The sequence below is a fragment of the Sardina pilchardus genome, chromosome 8 (assembly GCF_963854185.1).
Source record: "Sardina pilchardus chromosome 8, fSarPil1.1, whole genome shotgun sequence".
Classification (NCBI taxonomy): domain Eukaryota; kingdom Metazoa; phylum Chordata; class Actinopteri; order Clupeiformes; family Clupeidae; genus Sardina; species Sardina pilchardus.
The window spans coordinates 17,741,985-17,763,652 of NC_085001.1; the positions used below are offsets into that span (position 1 = coordinate 17,741,985).

At 42.9% G+C, this 21,668-nt stretch overlaps 1 protein-coding gene across 1 annotated transcript in view; it reads right to left on the minus strand.

Moving 5' to 3' along the window:
* The window catches only part of LOC134088871 (NXPE family member 3-like), a 51,679-nt gene that overhangs the window by 11,969 nt on the left and 18,042 nt on the right, over positions 1-21,668 (minus strand). Inside the window, exons 3-5 of the mRNA XM_062543034.1 lie at positions 20,578-20,952; positions 2,342-2,757; positions 732-802 (exon numbers count right to left, since the gene is read on the minus strand). Of these exons, the coding sequence (XP_062399018.1) occupies positions 732-802; positions 2,342-2,757; positions 20,578-20,952 (862 nt within the window). The remainder of the gene's footprint in view (positions 1-731; positions 803-2,341; positions 2,758-20,577; positions 20,953-21,668) is intronic.

Consider the following 21,668-nt stretch of genomic DNA (forward strand, 5'->3'; position numbering starts at 1 on the left):
ACTTAGAAGTTACTATGTACTGTAATTTAGTCATTCATAGCACCATCATGTTGGTATAATTACAGAAATATTATGTCACAATAAGTAAATCCTAAATATTTATTGCTTCTGTAAGTACATATTTACAGCAGTTATTACCATGGTAAACTGTATTAAGGACATGTTAAGTGGAAGAAGCAGCATTCATGTAGCCTGGGTGTTCCCATACTGCCTTGCGCGGTGATTTCAATCCCGCTGCTAAGCCAGTCTGGAAACTAACGTCCAAATGTTCGCCTGATGTTGGCGAACCAATCACAGAACATCCTTTGGCATCTACATTCGACGCCAAAGGATTTACACTGATGTCAATGGCATCCCTTAGCGTTGCATACGAACGAGTTGGGTGAGCTATGCGCATTTGATAGACATCCGTGGCGCCCAATGAACGGATCTGGGCATTTTTTCAAATACGAGAAAATGAACGTCTGGTTGCCAGACCACGTCTCATTTGAGAAGTGGTAGGCGTTAGCCAGGCTAGCATTCATGTAAAGAGTATCACCATAAGCTAGAATGGGCAGAAATGTGGCATTTATCAGTTTCTTCCTGAAGAGTGAAATATGCTTTGTTTCTGAAATAAAACGAAAGCTTAATTTTTAACTTCTGGGCCAACTTCTCAATATGAACTTTAAAAGTGATCTTATTGGCATTGTTTATGTTGGCATGGCATACACAAAGAAAAAGGGAAAACATACCAAGAGTGGCGTTAGAGGCAAGGACTCTAATCACGAGTGAATCACCCTTGATCCATCGATTCACATATTTACTGAGGAAACAAAGAATATGGCATCAGATAAATGAATACTTATTATATTATATTAATATTCTATTCTATATAATTATGCATTATCACTGATTATGCATATTTTGTACTGTATTGTAAATTGACTTCAACTGCAGTACACCATGAATGAATGAATAGGAACTGACTTCAAACAGAACACCGTTAACAAGATACATTTTTAAACAAAATTCAATAAACAACAGAAGCAAAGCATGCATAAAAAGTTGCGTAAATGTGATGTGAGGTCATAGTGACTTCTACCTTTGACCACGGAAATTGGATCTGTTAATTTTGACCATCAAAGTGTACAGATTCTAAAACAAACCCTCAACATGTTCCCCAGAAAAATGTGATTTCTCTTTTACCGGTAGTTGAGTTCACTCAAGTTCACTCAACACTAACTAATGGGAAATCATGGGCGCATGACGTTGCGTCATCAATCCAAATTTATTTCCAGTAACCCATCTTAAGCTTTTCATATTTTTTATAATCAGGCACACACAGAAAGATGATCTCAACCACTGGGTTACATTTTTTAGACTTTCTACTTAGTAGTTGAGATAATAAACGATGAAAATGACATAAAACACTTTAGTGATTGGTATTATTAAAGTGGAGATATAATGGGCCAAAGTCAAGTTTTCTTACCTCCACAGTAGAGCTCTTAAACACGTCACACTACACGATCATCTGGTCAATTAACTCATTGAGTGGCAACAACGTAATATTGCGTTTTTAGCTCCCATGCGTAGAGTACGAATCTAGACACTCTAACTCACCTTATGTGTGATTTTTGGAAGTCTATCATGAAGAGAACTGAAGTAGATGACGATCGAAAACTCATGAAATCTCACAATCCGGACATTTTATCTGGACATTATTATATCACAACGCAGCATTTGATTGATATTGCCGCATGAATTGTGTCGAATCAGGCACGTCAAGTCAATACAAGGTCATTTCGTAATGTTGTGGATTAGCTAACTTAGCTAATGACGTCTATTATGTCAATAATTCTTAAAAAAATAAGGGTACAAAAAAATATATATATATTGGCAAAAAAATAATTTCCCCATTAATTTCAATGGGACCGAAAACCCCATTCAATTCAATGGGGAACAGCCTCTGGTGGAGCATGGCGGAACTACAAGGGTCTAAAAACGGGAATACCGGAAAAACGACAACCGACAGCCATCCGACATTGGCAAGCAACCTACACCGGATTGGGCCTGATTTTTAAGTGTTTGAACCGCATCGATAGCTCAAACATTCTAGGAGAAGAGGCGTCTTAAAAAAACGGCCGACGGATAACAATAGATGGGCTTGCCTTGCAGCAAGCCCACTAAAAAAAAGAAGTAAACTTAAGGAGAACAATAGTGGGCCTTGTATTGCTTTGCAGCAAGCCCACTAATAATATTATTGTTGAATAAAAATGTTTGAAATGTGCTTGCTTTGGAAGAACAATAGATGGGCTTGCCTTGCAGCAAGCCCACTAATAAATACCAAACTTCTTTTACTCACTTTTGCATGATTTTGTTCTCAAGGCCTGTCATGTGATTCTTGTAAACACCTAAATTGTAGTACACCAGGGTATTGCAGGGCAGAGTTGGGGGTTTACGGCAGTACCACGTCAGCCCGGTACGGACATCTGGATACTCACAGCAGCAGTTCCCCTTGCCAGGCATTGCCACCCCTTCCCACTTAACGGTACAGGCCACCTTCTCCTTCACTTTAACACCCCGGGGGTTCTTGCCCTCAAAATGGCCGTAGAAGTCGACACGGTCAGGGTCAGCGTCCCGGTGTTGCTTGAGGATTTGCACAGCCTCACTGGAGTGAATTAGGCGGACTGCCACCGACGCCTCGCCTGCCCAGGGCAGAGTGAACCGGGCCAAGTAGGTGCCATTCTGATGGTCTAGTACCTCTCCAAACACACTAGCCTAGCATGCAGGGGAAAGGAAACATTTTGGAAACAGTCAGTGAACAGCCCTTTTATTGTGAAACATTACCTTGTCAGTAGGTATACTGATGTATATTTTGCCTGTTACTAGAGCTCCCCCTACAGTAGAGTCGCGGAATATACATATTTTACCTTGCTGTTATTTTCTCATGGCTTGAGCCCTTCCCCCTGAACACAGTGCATTTGCATGTGTTTTGGAGCTGAAGGACTAGCAACAGGCGAAGACAATCTATAAAGATACTGACTACGTAATTATTCAAAATTATTGTGAGATGTTTCTGACTCACTGTCAGCCAAATTGCAAGGCTGGTTTTCTGCCTGTAAGGCGCTGCCAGCTATGCTCCCTAACATGTTTGCTTACCATCAAAATGACTTTGAAGCTTGAATATTGAGGCAAAAAAAACCTTGCATAGTGCTGCTTTAAATAAAACATAATAATTTAAACTGAGCTATCAGCATACAGGATCAGAACAAAAATATAGCCGCAAGCGGCGATGGCGGGCCCGAGCACCAGCGGTGCGGAGACCTGTGAGATTTTGGAATCTAACAAAGCAACATGTGCGTGTTGGTGGGCATGTGCATGAGAAACACACATGCCCACCAAATTTGGTCAATTTTCCTGAATGTATGTGTCAGCCACAACAGACAATATGCTAGGTAGCGCTATAGAGTCCCTAAGCCACACCCTAGGCCAGAGCTCTATCTCTGACTATCGATAGCAATAACACTAGACAGACACAGACAGAGGGGGTAGAGACAAATGGATCAATAGAATAGAATATACACTTTTTTGATCCCGTGAGGGAAATGTATTTCTCTGCATGTAACCCAATTTAACCAAATTAGTGAACACACACAGCACACAGTGAGGTGAATCACACACTGACCCAGAGCAGTGAGCTGCCTGCCCAACCAGCGGTGCTGGGGGAGCAGGGAGGGGTTAGGTGCCTTGCTCAAGGGCACTTTAGTGGTGAACTGGTTGGGGATTGAACCGGCAACCTTCCAGTTACAAGCCCCAAGCCCTAACCAGTAGGCCACGGCTGCCCAGAGGGAAGGAGGGAGGGAGGGAGGGAGGGTGTGTGTGTGTGTGTGTGTGTGTGTGTGTGTGTGTGTGTGTGTGTGTGTGTGTGTGTGTGTGTGTGTGTGTGTGTGTGTGTGTGTGTGTGTGTGTGTGTGTGTGTGTGTGTGTGTGTGTGTGTGTGTGTGTGTGTGTGTGTGTGTGTGTGTGTGTGTGTGTGTGTGTGTGTGTGTGTGTGTGTGTGTGTGTGTGTGTGTGTGTGTGTGTGTGTGTGTGTGTGTGTGTGTGTGTGTGTGTCTGTGTCTCTAGAAAGCCACGCGTGTGTCAATGTGTGTGTGTTAGTTAGGGAGGACCCGAGAAGGGGGGTGACAGAGTGCGTGCGTGTGTCTGTTAGTTGCAACAGGAGTCCAGGAGTCCCTTTCCCACCTAACTTCTAGAAGTTACCCGGACATATTTACCCGGTAGAGGCACGACACGGACGTTTCCCACATGAGCTTTATGTCCGAGTGAGATACGGGTAATTGTGTTCACACTAGACCCGAGTAGGAGCCGCGAGGGGTGGGGCAATGTCAGCACTTGCAGGGGGAGGGAGATGACGCTAAATAAATGCGTTGTTGTGCTGTGTTGCCTGGATGATGCGAACTTGCATCAGATCCAAAACATCATGAAACAACAGAAGTAGTTAGCTCGCTAGTCAGCGGGAGCTAGCATAGAGGAAAAAATAGCTAACGCCAGGACCACAGTATAAACAAAGCTCTACTTCAACCCTCTCTGGTATAAACATCCAACACAACAAATTAATAGAAAATAATGACACACCTGGAAAATATATAAACAGCACACAGAGGTCTGAGGCTGAGGCTCCTTCCCAACTCCTACAAAAAGCAACAATGCTAAATAACAGCGACGTTAACTGTTAGCTGTTAATTGCTAACCACTGTAATAAACAGCTAGTTGCAAGCTAATCGACAACACTTCAAGCTATTCACGTTTGCAAGGATAATCCTGCCTGTCCCGCAACAAACACAACAACGTGATTGCAGTTTAAATTTTTATTGTACGTACACAACAAAATGTCACTGTTTTCTGTACTCCGGTGTTCTCGTCTGTGTTCATACTCGTAGGGCAATGTTTATCGTTACCATGGCAATTTGTACTTTCTGCCTCACGCTGCAAGCAGGCTGCAAGGGCGCATTTCTATACGTCATCGGTACGCCCCCCATCTCTACCCAGAACTGTGCCGGCTGCGTTCCCACCTAAGCGCACCCGGGTAACATCTAGAAGTAGTACTAGGGGGCTAGTAGGGTGAGTTCCGGGTAAGAAAATACCCGAGTTTTGCGTTCCCACATACAGCCATCCGTTTGATATCCGTTTGACATCCGGATGTCTCGCTCATGTGGGAAAGGGACTAGAGAGAGAGGCAGAGAAGGACAGAGAGGAGGGGCTGTGTGATTGGGCAAATATGAAATTAAAAATAACTCACTTTCTGTTAACATGGTTAAAATCAAAATTGCAGCATAGCTTGATATGATTATAATCATTCATCAACTCGCTTCAAAATATTTTAGCTAAAACTGTATCCACCACAATCATTAATGCGCTTTTAAAAATCACAAACAACACCAAATTCAAAACTTTGTATATGACTGTCACTACAAACACACTAACTAATAATCCATCAAATTTCATCCAAATTAGTCACTGTTTTCTGCCTATAACACCAACTTTTTGTTTCTTTTATAAGACACCTAGATTCAAACCTTCGCCATTTCAATATACTTTTGAAATTCAAAAATCTGGTCGCAATTCCTCTCGGGCAACCCCTCAAGATCATTTTACTGCTGAAAGGACATGATTTCGATAAACCGTCTAGGAGAAGTGTTTCAAAATACATGATGTGCAAAATTCATAATCATAACCATAACTCAAATTCTTCAAATATTTACTATAGAGTGTAAATGTAAAAATTGTTCAGATTAATGCAACACACATGCCCACCAAATCTGGGCCATTTTCGTGAATGCATGTGTCAACCACAACAGACAGCGTGATAGGTGGCGCTATAGAGTCCCTGAGCCACGCCCTAGGCCAAAGCTCTGTCTCTGAGTAACACATGGAATTCTACATATGCCTGCTAAATTACAAGAGTTTTAGAGCATGCTAAGTTGGTGAAAAAAGCAATTCGGTAAGACGGAAAAACTATAATAATAATAATAAATATAGCCGCAAGCGGCGATGGCGGGCCCGAGCACCAGCGGTGCGGAGACCTGTGAGATTTTGGAATCTAACAAAGCAACATGTGCGTGTTGGTGGGCATGTGCATGAGCAACACACATGCCCACCAAATTTGGTCAATTTTCCTGAATGTATGTGTCAGCCACAACAGACAATATGCTAGGTAGCGCTATAGAGTCCCTAAGCCACACCCTAGGCCAGAGCTCTATCTCTGACTATCGATAGCAATAACGCTAGACAGACACAGACAGAGGGGGTAGAGACAAATGGATCAATAGAATAGAATATACACTTTTTTGATCCTGTGAGGGAAATTTATTTCTCTGCATGTAACCCAATTTAACCAAATTAGTGAACACACACAGCACACAGTGAACACACAGTGAGGTGAATCACACACTGACCCAGAGCAGTGAGCTGCCTGCCCAACCAGCGGTGCTGGGGGAGCAGTGAGGGGTTAGGTGCCTTGCTCAAGGGCACTTTAGTGGTGGACTGGTTGGGGATTGAACCGGCAACCTTCCAGTTACAAGCCCCAAGCCCTAACCAGTAGGCCACGGCTGCCCAGAGGGAAGGAGGGAGTGAGTGAGTGAGTGAGTGAGTGAGTGAGTGAGTGAGTGAGTGAGTGAGTGAGTGAGTGAGTGAGTGAGTGAGTGAGTGAGTGAGTGAGTGAGTGAGTGAGTGAGTGAGTGAGTGAGTGAGTGAGTGAGTGAGTGAGTGAGTGAGTGAGTGAGTGAGTGTGTGTGTGTGTGTGTGTGTGTGTGTGTGTGTGTGTGTGTGTGTGTGTGTGTGTGTGTGTGTGTGTGTGTGTGTGTGTGTGCGCGTGCGCGCGCGTGTGTGCGTGAGATCGAGAGAGAATGACGGGGGAGGGGTGAGAGAGTGTCTGTGAGTCTGTGTAGAGAATTAGCAGGGGACGAGAGAGACATGCAGCTGAGAGAGAGAGCACCTACTCCTGCTCAGCTAAATGGATGGAGTATAAGACACATGCAAACACAAATAAACCTAAATACTCACTTATTGTGAACATGGCTAAAGTCAACATTTCAAAATTGCAGCATAGGTTGATATGATTATAATTATTTGTCAACTCGCTTCAAAATATTTTAGCTAAAACTGTGTCCACCACAATCATTAATGCACTTTTAAAAAACACAAACAACACCAAATTCAAAACTTTGCATATGACTGTCACTACAAACACACTAACTAATACTCCATCAAATTTCATCCAAATTAGTCACTGTATTCTACCTATAACACCAACTTTCTGTTTCTTTTACAAGACACCTAGATTCAAACCTTCGCCATTTCAATATACTTTTGTATACTTTTTAATATACCATACTCAGAGCAGTGAGCTGCCTGCCCAGCCAGCGGCGCTCAGGGAGCAGTCAGGGGTTAGGTGCCTTGCTCAAGGGCACTTCAGCTGTGGACTGGTCAGGGATCGAACCGGCAATCCTCCAGCTACAAGCCCTAACCAGTAGGCCACGGTTGCCCAAAGGGTGTGTGTGTGTGTGTGTGTGTGTGTGTGTGTGTGTGTGTGTGTGTGTGTCTGTCTCTGTCTCTCTCTGTGTCTCTAGAAAGCCGCGTGTGTGTGTGTGTGTGTGTGTGTGTGTGTGTGTGTGTGTGTGTGTCTGTCTCTGTGTCTCTCTGTGTCTCTAGAAAGCCGTGTGTGTGTGTGTGTGTGTGTGTGTGTGTGTGTGTGTGTGTGTGTCTGTCTCTGTGTCTCTAGAAAGCCGCGCGTGTGTCAATGTGTGTGTGTTAGTTAGGGAGGACCCGAGAAGGGGGGTGACAGAGTGCGTGCGTGTGTCTGTTAGTTGCAACAGAGAGAGAGGCAGAGAAGGACAGAGAGGAGGAGCTGTGTGATTGGGCAAATATGAAATTAAAAATAACTCACTTTCTGTTAACATGGTTAAAATCAAAATTGCAGCATAGCTTGATATGATTATAATCATTCATCAACTCGCTTCAAAATATTTTAGCTAAAACTGTATCCACCACAATCATTAATGCGCTTTTAAAAATCACAAACAACACCAAATTCAAAACTTTGTATATGACTGTCACTACAAACACACTAACTAATACTCCATCAAATTTCATCCAAATTAGTCACTGTTTTCTGCCTATAACACCAACTTTTTGTTTCTTTTATAAGACACCTAGATTCAAACCTTCGCCATTTCAATATACTTTTGAAATTCAAAAATCTGGTCGCAATTCCTCTCGGGCAACCCCTCAAGATCATTTTAGTGCTTATATGACATGATTTCGATAAACCGTCTAGGAGAAGTGTTTCAAAATACATGATGTGCAAAAATCATAATCATAATCATAACTCAAATTCTTGTAAGATTCACTATGTAGTTCAAATGTAAAACTTGTTCAGATTCATACAACACACATCTCCAACAAATTTGGTTCATTTCCGTGAATGTATGTATCAACCACAACAGACAGCGCGCTAGATGGCGCTATAGAGTCCCTGAGCCACACCCTAGGCCAAAGCTCTGTCTCTGAGTTTCGATTGCAATTCTACAAATGGCTGCCAAATTACAAGAGTTTTAGAGCATGCCAAGTTGGTGAAAAAAAAAAAACAGGTAAGACGGAAAAAAGAATAATAATAATCTGAGCGAAAACAATAGGGCCTTGCACCTACGGTGCAGCCACTTTCAGTGGCCGCACCTCGGTGCTCGGGCCCTAAATATAGCCGCAAGCGGCGATGGCGGGCCCGAGCACCTGCGGTGCGGAGACCTGTGACATTTCGGAATCTAACAAAGCAACATGTGCGTGTTGGTGGGCATGTGCATGAGCAACACACATGCCCACCAAATTTGGTCAATTTTCCTGAATGTATGTGTCAACCACAACAGACAACATGCTAGGTAGCGTTATAGAGTCCCTAAGCCACACCCTACGCCAGAGCTCTATCTCTGACTATCGATAGCAATAACGCACAAGCCCACCAAATTTGGTTCATATTCGTGAATGTGTGTGTCAACCACAAAAGACATTGCACTAGGTGGCCTTATACAGTCCCTAAGACACCCTTGGCCAGAGCGCTGTCTCTGAATAGCTATAGCAATAACACATATGCTAACCAAATTTGGTTCATTTTGGTGAATGTACGTGTCAACCACAACAGACAATGCACTAGGTGGCGCTAAAGAGTCCCTAAGCCAAACCCGAGGCCAGAGCTCTGTCTCTGAATAACTATAGCAATAACATACATGCCCACCAAATTTGGTTCCTTTGGGTGAATGTACGTGTCAACCACAACAGACAATGCGCTAGGTGGCGCTATAGAGTCCCTAAGCCACACCCTAGGCCTGAGCTCTGTCTCTGACTAGCGGTAGCAATAACACACAAGCCCACCAAATTTGGTTCATTTTTGTGAATGTATGAGTCAACCACTATAGACAACGCGCTAGGTGGTGCTATAGAGTCCCTAAGCCACACCCTAGGACAGAGCTCTGTCTCCGACTAGCAATAGCAAAAACAAACAAGCCCACCAAATTTGGTTCATTTTTGTGAATGTGTCAATCACAATAGACAACATGACAGAGTGTTCTTAACCCTTCTTTAATCTTTATCTAATATTAAGGAAAGTTTCAGATCTCTCAACCAAGGTGTTGTCACACACATACATTGCAAATAAGTTACAGGATTGTGGTGCCTTCTCTCATCCTCAAGTTGGGTTATCACCTGTTGGCCTCCTTACTACCACTGCATAACATGCATACAATATATAACCCAAATAAAATCATTATAAACATGATCTTTTCTTTACCTTTTACTTTGCATCACACTGTCATTCTTGACTGTTGATTCTTGACCTACGGTGCAGCCGCTGCTACAGCGGCCGCACCTCGGTGCTCGGGCCCTAATGAAGATAATAAATACACGTGAAATATTAATCTTACCTCAAGAACTGTAACCATATAACCATAGCTTTTGCTTATGCCGGATGAACTGATACCCAGCAAAGCTTCAAAGCGGAAAGTGTCTGACGTTAGAGTGAAAAGGGCCTATAGGCTACATTACAGCAAATAGGCTGCACATGTAGGAAAGGTTATGTCCTTTTGTGGTAAATGTAACAAACCATCTTTTCCTTTTCCCCCTAGTATATACGCTTAGCTTATTTGATTCAATTAGAAAAATGGATTACTCAATGAGATAACTACTTGAACACGATATGGTTGTGTTTCATTCAAAACTAGACTGTTTTAAGTCATTGTATAGTTTTTCTTTTTTACAGTACACACATACACACACACAAACACACACACACACACACACACACACACACACACACACACCCAACTCATCTACCACTTCTGCAATTTTGTTATTGATCTTATTGTTATTTATTCATGGTGCTAATGAGTGGATAAATGTTGAGTGAGTGATCCGCACTATACTTGAGCAAATGGCAAATAAATACTTGAACTTGAAATGTCAAATGAAACTGGGCCTACAGCCCAATAATTGAAAACATCCCAAACAAGATTGTTGTGTCTGCCTGAAACTCATAATCTCAACAACAGGGAAATGAAACTGCTCCAACTGATCAAAGGTGGTCAACTGGTTTTACAGTATTTCAGTGATGAGCAAGTTTGCCTGTGCAAGTTCACAGAACAAAAGGCTCCGACCACAGAAACCAGTCCTATTGCCTCTATGCAAATCCATAACAGAAAAAAAATACATACAACATTGCCAAAAGTGAAACACAACTGTTCACCAGAAACATAATTTGCATTTGAAAATATGACCTTGCCGCAAATATGCGGAATCTGTCTGTGAAATTTCTGTAAAGGAATGAACCACAATGACATCAGCAGATGGTAGGATTTTGAGTGTGTTTGAATTACTCTCCTTGTAGCACCCCTTTCTACATTCCTCTGCAGGGAGAAGTTCACCTTGTCCAAATATAATTCAGCTGAACCTTGTTCATTTTGACAGCTAGAATCAAGGGAGGCGGCAAACTAGAGCGATTTAAGCGCAACAAACTTTATTTTTGCAGAGAGAACGCATCATACTATAAATATATTCATTACAAAACCATACGACACTGCCCTTTGAAAATAATTTAAAATATATAATTCATGAATGTTGCGTTTGCCAAAGAGAAAGTAATCATCTCCTACAGTACAGTATATGGCTATCCTAAGCCATCAAATGTGTCAATACAATAGGCTACATTACAGCAAATAGGCTGCACATGTAGGAAATGTTATGTCCAAGATAGTCCATTCAACTCTTCAACTTTCTAATCCACCGCCGATTTACTGCTGCACGGTGCTATGCCGCCTGAAAAACTTGCGTACGTGAGTTCAGACTAGACGTGAGATTTGAGCATATAGCACCGATCACGTTCAAATTTATAAATGTCATGCTTTGCGTGGAAACAAGCGTACGCCTGTCGTACACCTGTTTTTGGTCGTACGCACGTTTCATAAATGATGGCCACTGTGATTACTTGTGGTAAGGGCAGATCTCTTAACCAAGGTGTTGTCACACACACACATTGCAAATAAGTTACAGGATTGTGGTGCCTTCTCTCATCCTCAAGTTGGGTTATCACCTGTTGGCCTCCTTACTACCACTGCATAACATGCATACAATATATAACCCAAATAAAATACCCATTATAAACATGATCTTTTCTTTACCTTTTACTTTGCATCACACTGTCATTCTTGACTCTGGCCATTTATTTTCATGATTCTTACTCATATCAGGAAGGGAGAGAAAGGGGCTGGGATACAGAGACATGGGGGATGGGAAGGGAGTGAGAGAGTGTGTATGTGTGTGGGGGGGCATGGGAAAGAGGGGACTCATGGGACTATGATAGGGAGACGGAGAGAGAGAGAGAGGGAGGGCAGAGGCAAAAGGGGGAAGGGCGAGGATGTGTGTGTGCGTGTCTCTCTGGGAAGCTTGCGCGTGTGTAATGTGTGTGTGCTTGAATGTAGTTCTCTGGGAAGCTTGCGCGTGTGTAATGTGTGTGTGTGTAACGGGTGCTAGCTGGTTAGCTATGCTGTAGAATGTTAGTAAACCTCACTCCCCAACGCTTCAAGAGCGCTGCTGGCATGAAAGCTAGTAGCCTGGGCTTTTAGCTGGATTGTTAGCGCGCTCGACTCCCGATCCGAGGTGCTGCTGTCTCGCGGGTTCGAGTCCGGGCGTGTGCAGGGCTGGACCGCGGTGGTTCCACACAATGCAGGTTACATTGGTGCCGTGATCCGGATCGGGAGTGAGGTTTAGGGGGGTGAGTGTAACGGGTGCTAGCTGGTTAGCTATGCTGTAGAACATTAGTAAACCTCACTCCCCGATGCTTCAAGAGCGCTGCTGGCATGAAAGCTAGTAGCCTGGGCTTTTAGCTGGATTGTTAGCGCGCTCGACTCCCGATCCGAGGTGCTGCTGTCTTGCGGGTTCGAGTCCGGGCGTGTGCAGGGCTGGACCGCGGTGGTTCCACACAACGCAGGTTACATGTGTTTGAAAGTAGTTCTGTGTGTAACACGCGCGGGCAGCAAGGAGCGGATATGAGAGACCATAGTCATATGAAAACCTAAATAACTCACTTTCTGTTAATGTGGTTAACGTCAAAATTTCAGCATAGGTTCATATGAGTATTAATATTTGTAAACTCACTTCATAATATTTTAAGTAAAACTATGTGTCAACCACGATCATTAATGCGCTATTGAGTGACAGAATTAATGCCACATCAAAACTTGTATATGACTGTCACTACAAACACACTACTAACTAATACTCCATTTAATTTCATCCAAATTAGTCACTGTTTTCTGCCTATAACGCCAACTTCCTGTTTCTTTTATAAGACGCCTGGATTCAAACCTTCGCCATTTCAATATACTTTTGAAATTCAAAAATCTGGTCGCAATTTGTCTTGGGCAACCCCTCAAGATCATTTTACTGCTGAAATGACATGATTTCGACAAACCGTCTAGGAGAAGTGTTTCAAAATACATGATGTGCAAAAATCAGAAAATCTCACTTAACTCAAATTCTGTTCATATTTACTATATAGTTGAAATGTAAAACTTGTTCAGATTCATACAACTCATATGCCCACCAAATCTGGGCCATTTCCGTGAATGTATGTGTCAACAAAGCCACACCCAAGGCCAGAGCTCTGTCTCTGACTAGTGGCAGCAATAACACACAAGCGTACCTAATTGTCGTGTATGTATGTGTCAACAATAATAGACAATGTGCTAGGTGGCGCTATAGAGTCCCTAAGCCTCACCCTAGGCCAGAGCTCTATCCCTGACAAGCAGTAGCAATAGCACACATGCCCACCAAATGTGGTTCATTTTCGTGAATGTGTCAACCATAATAGACAATGTGCTAGGTGGCGCTATAGAGTCCCTAAGCCACACCCTAGGCCAGAGCTCTATCCCTGACTAGCGGTAGCAATAACACACATGTCCACCAAATGTGGTTCATTTTCGTGAATGTATCAACCACAACAGACAATGTGCTAGGTGGCGCTATAGAGTCCCTAAGCCACACCCTAGGCCAGAGCTCTGTTTCTGACTTGCGGCAGTAATAACACACAAGCTCACCAAATTTGATTCATTTTCGTGAATGTATATGTCAACCACAACAGGTAACACACTAGGTGGCGTTATAGAGTCCCTAAGCCACACCCTCGGCCAGAGCTCTGTCTCTGAATAGCTATAGCAAAACATATGCCCACCAAATTTGGTTCATTTTCGTGAATTTACGTGTCAACCACAACAGACAATGCGCTAGGTGGCGCTATGGAGTCCCTAAGCCACACCCGAGGCCAGAGCTCTGTCTTTATCTAGCAACAGCAATAACACTCAAGCCCACCAAATGTGGTTCATTTTTGTGAATGTTTGTGTCAACAACAACAAACAATGCTCTAGGTGGCGCTATAGAGTCCCTAAGTCAGACCTTTGGACAGAGCTCTGTCTCTGACTAGCAATAGGAATAACACACAAGCCCATCAAATTTGGTTAATTTTCGTGAGTGTACGTGTCAACCACAACAGGCAATGTGCTAGGTGGCGCTATAGAGTCCCTAAGCCACACCCGAGGCCAGAGCTCTGTTTTTATCTAGCGGCAGCAATAACACACAAGCCCACCAAATTTGGTTCATTTTTGTGAATGTTTGTGTCAACCACAACAAACAATGCTCTAGGTGGCGCTATAGAGTCCTTAAGCCACACCTTTGGCCAGAGTTTGTCTCTGACTAGCAATAGGGATAACACACAAGCCCATCAAATCTGGTTAATTTTCGTGAATGTATGTGTCAACCACAACAGGCAATGCGCTAGGTAGCGCTATAGAGTCCCTTAGCCACACCCTAGGCCAGAGCTCTGTCTCTGACTAGAGATAGCAATAACACACAAGCCCACCAAATTTGGTTCATTTTTGTGAATGTATGTGTCAACCACAACAGACAACCCGACAGAGCGTTCTTAAGCCTTCTTTAATCATTGTCTAATATTAAGGAAAGTTTAAGATCTATTAACCAAGGTGTTGTCAACCACACACATGGCAAATAAGTTGCAGGATTGTGGTGCCTTCTCTCATCCTCAAGTTGGGTTATCATCTGTTGGCCTTCTTACCACCACCAGAGAGGCATGGGGGATGGGTGAGAGTGTGTGGGGGGTCGGTATGCAAATGAGGGGGGGGGGGCATGGGGCTAAGATAGAGAGAGAGATAGAAAGAAAGAGAGGGAGGGAGGCAGAGGGGTCAAGGGGGAGGCCGTGTGTGTGCGTAACTCTCTGGAAAGCTTGCGCGTGTGTAATGTGTGTGCGGTTAAATGTGGTTCTGTGTGTGTAACAGGACCAACATGAAGGCGCGGATGAGGAAAGATCGTAACACAGAGCCATCCTCATAAGAAAACCTAAATAACTCACTTTCTGTTAATGTGGTTAGTCAAAATTGCAGCATAGGTTAATATGATTATTATTATTCATCAACTCAGCTAAATATTTTAGCTAAAACTGTGTCCACCACAATCATTAATGCGCTTTTAAAAATCACAAACAACACCAAATTCAAAACTTTGTATATGACTGTCACTACAAACACACTAACTAATACTCCATCAAATTTCATCCAAATTAGTCACTGTTTTCTACCTATAACACCAACTTTTTGTTTCTTTTATAAGACACCTAGATTCAAACCTTCGCCATTTCAATATACTTTTGAAATTCAAAAATCTGGTCGCAATTCCTCTCGGACAACCCCTCAAGATCATTTTAGTGCTTAAATGACATGATTTCGATAAACCGTCTAGGAGAAGTGTTTCAAAATACATGACGTGCAAAAATCATAATCATAATCATAACTCAAATTCTTCTAAGATTCACTATATTGTTTAAATGTAAAAGTTGTTCAGATTATTGAAACACACATGTCTACCAAATTTAGTTCATTTTCGTGTATGTATGTGTCAACCACAACAGACAACACGCTAGGTGGCGCTATACTGCCCCTGAGCCACACCCTAGGCCAGAGCTCTGGTTCTGAGTAGCGTTACCAATTCCACACGTAGCTGCCAAATTTCAAGAGTTTTAGAGCATGCCAAGTTGGTGAAAAAAGGAGTTAGGTAAGACGGAAAAAACTATAATAATAATCTGAGCAAAAACAATAGGGCCTTGCACCTTGTCCAAATATAATTCAGCTGAACCTTGTTCATTTTGACAGCTAGAATCAAGGGAGGCGGCAAACTAGAGCGATTTAAGCGCAACAAACTTTATTTTTGCAGAGAGAACGCATCATACTATAAATATATTCATTACAAAACCATACGACACTGCCCTTTGAAAATAATTTAAAATATATAATTCATGAATGTTGCGTTTGCCAAAGAGAAAGTAATCATCTCCTACAGTACAGTATATGGCTATCCTAAGCCATCAAATGTGTCAATACAATAGGCTACATTACAGCAAATAGGCTGCACATGTAGGAAATGTTATGTCCAAGATAGTCCATTCAACTCTTCAACTTTCTAATCCACCGCCGATTTACTGCTGCACGGTGCTATGCCGCCTGAAAAACTTGCGTACGTGAGTTCAGACTAGACGTGAGATTTGAGCATATAGCACCGATCACGTTCAAATTTATAAATGTCATGCTTTGCGTGGAAACAAGCGTACGCCTGTCGTACACCTGTTTTTGGTCGTACGCACGTTTCATAAATGATGGCCACTGTGATTACTTGTGGTAAGGGCAGATCTCTTAACCAAGGTGTTGTCACACACACACATTGCAAATAAGTTACAGGATTGTGGTGCCTTCTCTCATCCTCAAGTTGGGTTATCACCTGTTGGCCTCCTTACTACCACTGCATAACATGCATACAATATATAACCCAAATAAAATACCCATTATAAACATGATCTTTTCTTTACCTTTTACTTTGCATCACACTGTCATTCTTGACTCTGGCCATTTATTTTCATGATTCTTACTCATATCAGGAAGGGAGAGAAAGGGGCTGGGATACAGAGACATGGGGGATGGGAAGGGAGTGAGAGAGTGTGTATGTGTGTGGGGGGGCATGGGAAAGAGGGGACTCATGGGACTATGATAGGGAGACGGAGAGAGAGAGAGAGGGAGGGCAGAGGCAAAAGGGGGAAGGGCGAGGATGTGTGTGTGCGTGTCTCTCTGGGAAGCTTGCGCGTGTGTAATGTGTGTGTGCTTGAATGTAGTTCTCTGGGAAGCTTGCGCGTGTGTAATGTGTGTGTGTGTAACGGGTGCTAGCTGGTTAGCTATGCTGTAGAATGTTAGTAAACCTCACTCCCCAACGCTTCAAGAGCGCTGCTGGCATGAAAGCTAGTAGCCTGGGCTTTTAGCTGGATTGTTAGCGCGCTCGACTCCCGATCCGAGGTGCTGCTGTCTCGCGGGTTCGAGTCCGGGCGTGTGCAGGGCTGGACCGCGGTGGTTCCACACAATGCAGGTTACATTGGTGCCGTGATCCGGATCGGGAGTGAGGTTTAGGGGGGTGAGTGTAACGGGTGCTAGCTGGTTAGCTATGCTGTAGAACATTAGTAAACCTCACTCCCCGATGCTTCAAGAGCGCTGCTGGCATGAAAGCTAGTAGCCTGGGCTTTTAGCTGGATTGTTAGCGCGCTCGACTCCCGATCCGAGGTGCTGCTGTCTTGCGGGTTCGAGTCCGGGCGTGTGCAGGGCTGGACCGCGGTGGTTCCACACAACGCAGGTTACATGTGTTTGAAAGTAGTTCTGTGTGTAACACGCGCGGGCAGCAAGGAGCGGATATGAGAGACCATAGTCATATGAAAACCTAAATAACTCACTTTCTGTTAATGTGGTTAACGTCAAAATTTCAGCATAGGTTCATATGAGTATTAATATTTGTAAACTCACTTCATAATATTTTAAGTAAAACTATGTGTCAACCACGATCATTAATGCGCTATTGAGTGACAGAATTAATGCCACATCAAAACTTGTATATGACTGTCACTACAAACACACTACTAACTAATACTCCATTTAATTTCATCCAAATTAGTCACTGTTTTCTGCCTATAACGCCAACTTCCTGTTTCTTTTATAAGACGCCTGGATTCAAACCTTCGCCATTTCAATATACTTTTGAAATTCAAAAATCTGGTCGCAATTTGTCTTGGGCAACCCCTCAAGATCATTTTACTGCTGAAATGACATGATTTCGACAAACCGTCTAGGAGAAGTGTTTCAAAATACATGATGTGCAAAAATCAGAAAATCTCACTTAACTCAAATTCTGTTCATATTTACTATATAGTTGAAATGTAAAACTTGTTCAGATTCATACAACTCATATGCCCACCAAATCTGGGCCATTTCCGTGAATGTATGTGTCAACAAAGCCACACCCAAGGCCAGAGCTCTGTCTCTGACTAGTGGCAGCAATAACACACAAGCGTACCTAATTGTCGTGTATGTATGTGTCAACAATAATAGACAATGTGCTAGGTGGCGCTATAGAGTCCCTAAGCCTCACCCTAGGCCAGAGCTCTATCCCTGACAAGCAGTAGCAATAGCACACATGCCCACCAAATGTGGTTCATTTTCGTGAATGTGTCAACCATAATAGACAATGTGCTAGGTGGCGCTATAGAGTCCCTAAGCCACACCCTAGGCCAGAGCTCTATCCCTGACTAGCGGTAGCAATAACACACATGTCCACCAAATGTGGTTCATTTTCGTGAATGTATCAACCACAACAGACAATGTGCTAGGTGGCGCTATAGAGTCCCTAAGCCACACCCTAGGCCAGAGCTCTGTTTCTGACTTGCGGCAGTAATAACACACAAGCTCACCAAATTTGATTCATTTTCGTGAATGTATATGTCAACCACAACAGGTAACACACTAGGTGGCGTTATAGAGTCCCTAAGCCACACCCTCGGCCAGAGCTCTGTCTCTGAATAGCTATAGCAAAACATATGCCCACCAAATTTGGTTCATTTTCGTGAATTTACGTGTCAACCACAACAGACAATGCGCTAGGTGGCGCTATGGAGTCCCTAAGCCACACCCGAGGCCAGAGCTCTGTCTTTATCTAGCAACAGCAATAACACTCAAGCCCACCAAATGTGGTTCATTTTTGTGAATGTTTGTGTCAACAACAACAAACAATGCTCTAGGTGGCGCTATAGAGTCCCTAAGTCAGACCTTTGGACAGAGCTCTGTCTCTGACTAGCAATAGGAATAACACACAAGCCCATCAAATTTGGTTAATTTTCGTGAGTGTACGTGTCAACCACAACAGGCAATGTGCTAGGTGGCGCTATAGAGTCCCTAAGCCACACCCGAGGCCAGAGCTCTGTTTTTATCTAGCGGCAGCAATAACACACAAGCCCACCAAATTTGGTTCATTTTTGTGAATGTTTGTGTCAACCACAACAAACAATGCTCTAGGTGGCGCTATAGAGTCCTTAAGCCACACCTTTGGCCAGAGTTTGTCTCTGACTAGCAATAGGGATAACACACAAGCCCATCAAATCTGGTTAATTTTCGTGAATGTATGTGTCAACCACAACAGGCAATGCGCTAGGTAGCGCTATAGAGTCCCTTAGCCACACCCTAGGCCAGAGCTCTGTCTCTGACTAGAGATAGCAATAACACACAAGCCCACCAAATTTGGTTCATTTTTGTGAATGTATGTGTCAACCACAACAGACAACCCGACAGAGCGTTCTTAAGCCTTCTTTAATCATTGTCTAATATTAAGGAAAGTTTAAGATCTATTAACCAAGGTGTTGTCAACCACACACATGGCAAATAAGTTGCAGGATTGTGGTGCCTTCTCTCATCCTCAAGTTGGGTTATCATCTGTTGGCCTTCTTACCACCACCAGAGAGGCATGGGGGATGGGTGAGAGTGTGTGGGGGGTCGGTATGCAAATGAGGGGGGGGGGGCATGGGGCTAAGATAGAGAGAGAGATAGAAAGAAAGAGAGGGAGGGAGGCAGAGGGGTCAAGGGGGAGGCCGTGTGTGTGCGTAACTCTCTGGAAAGCTTGCGCGTGTGTAATGTGTGTGCGGTTAAATGTGGTTCTGTGTGTGTAACAGGACCAACATGAAGGCGCGGATGAGGAAAGATCGTAACACAGAGCCATCCTCATAAGAAAACCTAAATAACTCACTTTCTGTTAATGTGGTTAGTCAAAATTGCAGCATAGGTTAATATGATTATTATTATTCATCAACTCAGCTAAATATTTTAGCTAAAACTGTGTCCACCACAATCATTAATGCGCTTTTAAAAATCACAAACAACACCAAATTCAAAACTTTGTATATGACTGTCACTACAAACACACTAACTAATACTCCATCAAATTTCATCCAAATTAGTCACTGTTTTCTACCTATAACACCAACTTTTTGTTTCTTTTATAAGACACCTAGATTCAAACCTTCGCCATTTCAATATACTTTTGAAATTCAAAAATCTGGTCGCAATTCCTCTCGGACAACCCCTCAAGATCATTTTAGTGCTTAAATGACATGATTTCGATAAACCGTCTAGGAGAAGTGTTTCAAAATACATGACGTGCAAAAATCATAATCATAATCATAACTCAAATTCTTCTAAGATTCACTATATTGTTTAAATGTAAAAGTTGTTCAGATTATTGAAACACACATGTCTACCAAATTTAGTTCATTTTCGTGTATGTATGTGTCAACCACAACAGACAACACGCTAGGTGGCGCTATACTGCCCCTGAGCCACACCCTAGGCCAGAGCTCTGGTTCTGAGTAGCGTTACCAATTCCACACGTAGCTGCCAAATTTCAAGAGTTTTAGAGCATGCCAAGTTGGTGAAAAAAGGAGTTAGGTAAGACGGAAAAAACTATAATAATAATCTGAGCAAAAACAATAGGGCCTTGCACCTACGGTGCAGCCACTTTCAGTGGCCGCACCTCGGTGCTCGGGCCCTAATAATCTGAGCGGAAACAATAGGGCCTTGCACCTACGGTGCAGCCGCTGCTACAGCGGCCGCACCTCGGTGCTCGGGCCCTAATTACCTTTAATTTCCTTGAATAAGCCTTTGCTTGGAAGAAATCTCCCCCATAGCTTTTTGGCCTACCAGTGAAGTCCTTGGCAACAATGGTGGCTTGGAGTTCCTCTCCCACATAGTACTTATCCTTGAAGCCATTAATAATGAATGTGGAGTGGTCCGGACTGGTGCACATAGTTACATTGGTAATTTGGCGGTCTGGTTCACCCCAGTTAACTGCCCTCTGTATCCGGTCCCACTCCTCTACACTGAAGCCCAGATCCTCTGGGATCCTGAGCCTTTGTGTTTGGCTAACGAGTCTGTTGGATCTGTTATTTTGCTGATGCAGGAGAGGCCTTGGAAGAGGCTCCTTACTGTCTTCAATAATGAATGACAACAGCACCTGAGCAGAGGTAAACAAACAAACAATAAAAACTACAATTATAGCATTGCAGCCATGGAACCATGAATTTTTGGTTGACAAACATTTCTGTGGCAAGGCATGTAAGACAAATGATAGAGTTTGAAGGAATTTAACCTGTTAATCTGTTTGTCAAAGCCCTACATGTATGTCTGCTTACAGTTTTTCTCAAATGCTAAAACACATTTCACAAACGTTTCCTCCATGTTCCCCAATGTCTAAACACAATACCCTTTTCTAAAGCTACATAAGCACAACCACACCTTCTCACTTCAAAACTCAAACTTTCACACCAAAAGAGCAGCTCGAAGCTTTCAAAATGAAACACTATAAACATACACACTACAGCAAAACAATTGAAAACACAATGCTCAATTTGTGAGAAGGTTCTTTGTTTCATAACTGCCAATGCATATTTTTAAAAAAAACTTAAGAGGAACGGATCTTCTTAGATCTCGAGGATTAGGCATTTGAAGAGTTATTTTCCAAAACGCTATATCCACCATTTTACTAATGAGTTTTCATAAACATATTTTTTTAAATTTTGTTTTTCAAGTAATCTCAGTGAAACTGTATTGGGTTATGTTTAGTTACAGTAATGTATCTTTACTCAATGAAAACAAAACAACTGCCTTTTTATTACCTGAAACACACAATTACTGTAAATACAGTAACATGATTTGTTACAGTACAGCAGA